The 6325-nt window shown below is 43.9% G+C and overlaps 1 protein-coding gene across 3 annotated transcripts in view; it reads right to left on the bottom strand.

Moving 5' to 3' along the window:
* Nucleotides 1–5734: 5734 nt before the first annotated feature.
* Nucleotides 5735–6325, bottom strand: part of PRKN (parkin RBR E3 ubiquitin protein ligase) — an 813183-nt gene continuing 812592 nt past the window's right edge. Inside the window, exon 8 of one of the 3 annotated variants that reach the window (XM_082731173.1) lies at nucleotides 5735–6057. In XM_082731173.1, coding sequence (XP_082587299.1) covers nucleotides 5884–6057 — 174 coding nt within the window. In that variant the 3' untranslated portion in view covers nucleotides 5735–5883. The remainder of the gene's footprint in view (nucleotides 6058–6325) is intronic. The other 2 variants (XM_082731172.1, XM_082731171.1) reach the window with 2 other exon arrangements.

Below are 6325 nucleotides of genomic sequence, written 5' to 3'. Positions count from 1 at the left end.
TTTTCTGCCCATTTCTTGATTGGATTATTTGTTCTTTGGATGTTGAGTTTGATAACTTCTTTGTAGATTTTTGGATACTAGCCCTTTATCTGATATGTCATTTGCAAATATCTTCTCCCCTTCTGTCCATTGACTTTTGGTTTTGCTGACTATTTCCTTTGCTGTGCAAAAGCTTTTTATCTTGATGAAGTCCCAACAGTTCATTTTTGCTTTTGTTTCCCTTAACTTTGGAGACATGTCTAGCAAGAAGTTGTTCCAGCTGAGGTCAAAGAGGTTGCTGCCTGTGTTCTCCTCAAGGATTTTTTTTTTTTTAAGATTTTATTTATTTATTTGACAGACAGGGATCACAAGTAGGCAGAGACACAGGCAGAGAGGAGGAAGCAGGCCCCCTGCCGAGCAGAGAGCCTGATATGGTGCTCGATCCCAGGACCCTGAGATCATGACCCGAGCCGAAGGCAGAGGATTAACCCACTGAGCCACCCAGGCGCCCCTCTCCTCAAGGATTTTGATGGATTCCTGTCTCACATTGAGGTCTTTCATCCATTTTGAGTCTATTTTTGTGTGTGGTGTAAGGAAATGGTCCAGTTTCATTATTCTGCATGTGGCTGGCTTATACCCCTTAAACAAATAAAACATTAAAAAAAGGGAATTGTTTCTTTGTTTGCTACAGTTCTGTAGAACTCATGGATGGCAGTCTCCCTGGCTGTCAGAGCTAGGGATCAAAAAACCATCCCTTGGGTAAGTGCTACAGAAGTTGGGGTGCAGATTTGTGCACAAGATCCTTCCAAGAGGACACTTTTGGTGGATTAGAGGGAGAAGGTGAGAGAGGCACCCTCCTATTTCCTTGGTCTTTGAGGACAATCACAGCCAATGCTCAGTGCCTGCTACATTAGAAGCCTGGCCTGGAAGCATCAGCTTCGAAAGCATGCAGATAAATCTCCTTCGTGGACAGACTGGAAGATGGGAGGCTTTGCCTGCTCCCTCTGTGCTGAGACCTATGAGGACAGATGTGGTGACTGCGGTGTGCCCCACAGGAATTGCTTCTCTGTTTGCTAGAGTCCTGTGGGGGGTCTCACAATCACAAATTTTGTTGGTTTTCAGGACTAGGTATTTGACACCCAGTTTTAACAGTTGGGGTGCTAGATGTAGGGTCCAAACCCTTCACCCTTCTGGGAGAAGCTGGGCATTGGGGGTTCTATCCTGATTGTATGTCACCATGCCAGGAGTGGGGTTTATGGTAAGAGTGTGTCTTAACCTTTCCTACCCATTTTGATGTGGGTATTTTCTCATTCATCCAGTATGTAGGAATCACTCAGCTAGTTTCTGGATCTCTTTTGGAGGGCACTGCCCCAAGTGTAGCTGTAGACTTGGTGAATCTGTGAGGGCAGGAAGCTCAGGAGCCTCCTATGTCACCATCTTGGATGACTCCTCTCCACCATTCTTGGAGAGTGCTTTCCTGCCTTCATAGTGAGAAGGGAGGTTTGGGGATGAAGGAAAAAGCTGTCTTCTTTGAGAAAGTACTTAACGAGTACCCACTATGCCCTAGGCATCCTAGGCACTGGGTGTTATAAAGACAAAAGTGAAGAGACAGGGAAACAATATTTCAGTGTGATGGATGTAGAACAGAAGTATATACAGGTGTCTGAGAGCTTCAAGGAGGTAGTGGAGCAGGCAGATGGCTTCATGCAGGAAATGACATATGATCTGAGTCTTGAAGGTTGAGTAGGAGCTTGGCAGGCAGGGACACGCAAACTTCCTTTAGACACTGTAGATCTATTACTCAGAGAGAGCAGCCACTGTCCCCAAACTACTTTAATCGGGTACTGCCACTGGAAATGATTTCCTTTGTGGCTTTGGACAATGCCATTAAAAATCCCGAAGTCTCAGTTTGCCTTCCAGTTGGATAGGGAGAGTAACATCTACTCCTTGAAACCACTGGGAAAATGAATCAATTTATGTGGTCTGCAAGAGCAAGTGTTTACTTATTAGAAAGCCTCCGGAGGGAACATGTGGAGGACACGGGGAGGAGAGCAAGCCAGCAGGAACAAGGGAAGCAAGTGAGACTGGACTCTCATTAGCCTGGCATGGATTGATCTTCTGTCATGATTTCCCAAACTCCCAGCAGCCTCAACCTAACGCTTGTTCAATATTTTAAAACCAATTTAAACCCAATTTTTGAGTTTGCTTTTTTTAAAAAAAAATATTGCATTAATCAAAAAATGCATTAAGTTTAGGGTCAAGCAACCTAACTGTTGGAAAAAAGCTGATTGGGCCCCAGGAGACATGGACTAGCTTGGCTGCATAATGTAATATCAAAGACCAGAAACTACTCAGCTTTTAATGGTGAACAATGGAGAGTAGCCACAAATACTGAAGGGGAAATCCTTACAGGTGAGTTGAATTGAAAGGAAATGGGAAGAGGGTTCATGAGGGTATTTTGTTAGCATGAGCAAAATTCAGACATGAGGCTGCATCCAAAGCCTTCAGTTCCAAGGGGTGAGGTTGCAATTAGTTCTGTATTGTTGGATGCGTGGTGTCCTCCTGTCAAAGATTTCATGTCAGTGGAATCGCAGAGGTCCTCTGCCTGGGGATCACTGCCATTTGAAAGAAATACAAGGAACAGAAAACAAATCTGTCCTATTAAAATAAGAGTCCTTTCTCTTACTGAATGGAATGGGGTCTTTTAGTTTGATGGAGTAGTTCATGTGGTTCATCCCTTTCCATGTCCAAGAGTAGCTACCATTGATATCAGGAGGCTTGGGGGGACTTGGTAAATCAGATCATCAAGAATACACTGGTTATTCTGCATTCTTTCCCCCTCTGGCCTGCCCGTGGAAGGCTGACTCTCCAAGGCTGTGTCCGCTAGGATGCTTTCAGGTTGGCTTTTGGTTGGATGTGGAGACATAAGCAAGAGATCAGAGGGTGGGAGAGAGAAGTGGAGATGTCCATCTTCATTGCCTTCCTGCTTGGGGCCCACTTCTGGTGATGCTGGACCCTCTGAGGTACACCTCATGTCAAGAGGCCCCACCTCCACGGTTCCAGCTCCCAGGGTTACTCTCCGCGTGACACCATTTCCTTTTGTCTCTTCAGGCCTCGGGAGGTCATGGCTGCTGACGCTGCCCTCAGAGGCCCTCCACACTGTGTTGGGTTCTTGTGACTCTTCCTCACCACTGTAGGTCATCCATGACCTTTTAGTTAAAATCTCTTCATGTGCGCATTGGAGTTGGATTCTGTTTCCTGTAGGAGCCTAATAAATCAGAGATATGGGGGGAAAGGGCAGCAACACCCCCAAGAAGTTGCCTTCTGTTCTCAGGCCACGGTGGACAGGCTCCTCCAGTTCAGTTGGTCAGTTTGTTTTGTTTCAAATAAGAGGAGTATGAGGTTGGTCCAGCAGCTTGAGTGAGGCAGGAGGACTTATGACAGGGCTGCCTCTTTCTGAATTCCTCCTGGAGGCAACTCTGTCCTGAATTAGCTATTCTTTTTCTGAATTCCTAGTATACTGATTGTATGGGCCTTGTGGCATCTAATAAAGTCATATAAAGTCTGTGAGAGCAACTACTTCATCCCCAGAGCCTAGAACAAAGCCTGATGGATTATAGGTGTTTAACACATATTTGATGCATGAATAAAATAATGTCTTTTTCTTTATAGATGCAATGATCACTCAAAAGACATCTGTTAAATATCTGTGCACCAGACAAGATATTTGCCTCTGCATCCTTGTCCATGCAGTATTTTCTGTTGGAATTTTTTTTTTTTTTTAATCATCCTTAATCCACTGTCCTTTTGACAGACCCTGATCAACCTTCTGTGACTTTTTTTGGGGAAGGGTTATACAAAGCTATAGATTTCTTCAACTTTGTTTTAGCATATTACTCTTGCTCTATATTTTTTCTCTACGTCTCCCCTATGACACTTTCATGTGACTCTGAAGAAAAATATATTTGCAGGGGCACCAGGGTGGCACAGTGGGTTAAATATCTGACACTTGGTTCAGGTCATGATCTCATGGTTGTGGGACTGAACCTGGTGTCAGGCTCTGCACTCAGCAGGGCATCTGTTTGAGATTCTCTCTCTCTGCCTCTCTCTACTCCATCCCCTTGCTCACTCTCTCTCTAAAATAAATAAATAAATCTTAAAAAAAAAATCCTTATCTGCAGTTTTCCAGCAGAAAGTCTGGTGGGCACCTGGGTGACTCAGTGGGTTAAGCCTCTGCCTTTGGCTCAGGTCATGATCTTAAGGTCCTGGGACCAAGCCCTGCATTGGGATCCCTGCTCCCCAGGAAGCCTGCTTCCCCGCCCCCCCTCCCCCTTCTGCCTGCCTCTCTGCCTACTTGGGATCTCTCTCTCTCTCTCTGTCAAATAAATAAATAAATAAAATCTTTAATAAAAGAAAGTCTGGTGGAAACAAATGTTTGATTTATATACATTTATGTAGACAAATGTTAGTTTGCCAAATTGGTGGTCTTTGCAGAAACCAGCCCCTGGATCCTAGTCACCTCTGCTTAAGGCAAGCTCTAACTTTCTTTCTCCTACTTTCCTGAGTTGAACAATAAGGTTTTAACAGCTTCAAAAAATTCTGGGGAGTTACCTCAATCTTTAACACCGAGGTTGGTTAGTTCTTTTTGAATGAATAAGGAAGGGGATTATCAGGTAGGTTAGGCACTTGGACAGCTTCAAGGTTAAGGAATTCTCTCCTTCACCTTATGGCTGCTGTTTTCAAACAGACATTAAGGTATCACTTCTTGGAAGCCTTTGCCCATGTTTGTGGTCCTAAGAGTGTACGGATGTAAGTGTACGGAAGAACCAGCTTCATTTCTCGGTGCCTTGGTCTAGCCTAGCCCTTCTGGGCTACAGTGGTCCTGAGGCAGGGGCATCTCGGGGTTAATGTTATTCCTGACATCAGCATGCCGTGAGCTTGTATTTGAATGCCACCGGGATAAAATAAAATCACCAGAAAGAGCATTTGCTGCCTCTGTTGCAGAAATGGCGATTCAGATCCGTCTCCCAATATGCTCATGGCCAACATCTTAGAAGCTGATGAGACCTGAATTCACTAGTTATGTTTATTTGGTTATGTTAATATTAGTAAGTAAATCCACAGAGTATCTTAAAAAGATATACTTCTTTATGCTCTGCTTTTAGAACATTCAGATATATTAAATTCTCTACTGTAAAATTAAAATGTTCTGAAGTTTCTATGTCTATTTATGAGGCTCCTGTCAATAAAGTTAACTAAAAGATTTATCTGGGCAGACTGGATATTTAAAACCTCGTTAACATCTCTATCAGTGGAAAAATAATGAGCAAATTCATCAACTGTGCTGAAATTTTTACTCCTTTCCTCTAAGGTTTGGTGGATCATAATTAATAAATAGAAGAAAGTGTATTTGCATTTCCCTAAGCCTGATGTAGTACATTGGAGAGTAAGGTTCAGTAAACAGCTCTTTACCTAATCAAGACTGGAATACAATTTAGCATACTTGATGATATTGCTAAAGAACAGTAATATCCTCGTATCACGTAATACGTCTATGCTCATCATTCATGGAGGAAGTTTCACCAATGATTTTACACAAGGCACTTTTGAAAAAAACTATAGATGTGGGATTAAAATTGATTGACCTGATTCAGAAATTGTTACATTGTTTTCTCTCTCCTCTAAAGACTCCTCTGCTCATGCTATGTTCCTTTTCCGTATTCCATACATATACCCCTGGGGAAAGCACAAGCATAACCCAGGGGTCATCTACAGCCCTACCCTGAGGAGCTCATTCTGGGAGGATTGTGGGGGTAGGACAGCCAGTGCCCCATTCCCTGGGGCTGTAGGCTACAAGGCCAATTTTGTTGTTGTTGTTTGTTTTGTTTTTGATTTTTTCGTTTTTTAGATTGGAACCCTTTGACCTTCAGGAAACAGCTCTTGTCTCGCACCCACATCCCGAGCCCTGTTTTGTGGAAGGAGGGGGCACCCTACCTGAGGAACTGCTCCTGAGGCTTCAAAGAGGGTGCCGCATTCACCTTCATGGTACGCCTCCTTACAGTCCCGGCAGAAGACGAACTGCGGAAGAACACACACATGTCAAGGATGGGTCTGTCGGCGGCTCCCCGCCCTCACATGTTTTCCTTCTCCAAGCTCACTACAGCCATTCCTCTGACTTGTGTGATGTTTTCTGCGGCAAAGGATTTTTGCAAAAAGAAACGAAGTTATATTTCAATGACATTGTTCACTCTTTACTAAATAATGTTCCAAGCCTACAGCAGGGTCCCAAACATGGCTGAGTCATATTTCCTATCTTTCTGATGTTTCCAGTCTGGCGGGAGCGACC

Source organism: Mustela nivalis, assembly GCF_964662115.1.
Source record: "Mustela nivalis genome assembly, chromosome: 5".
Lineage (NCBI taxonomy): Eukaryota > Metazoa > Chordata > Mammalia > Carnivora > Mustelidae > Mustela > Mustela nivalis.
The sequence above is the reverse complement of the archived record's forward strand: the minus strand, read 5'-3'. Positions and strand labels throughout refer to the sequence as shown.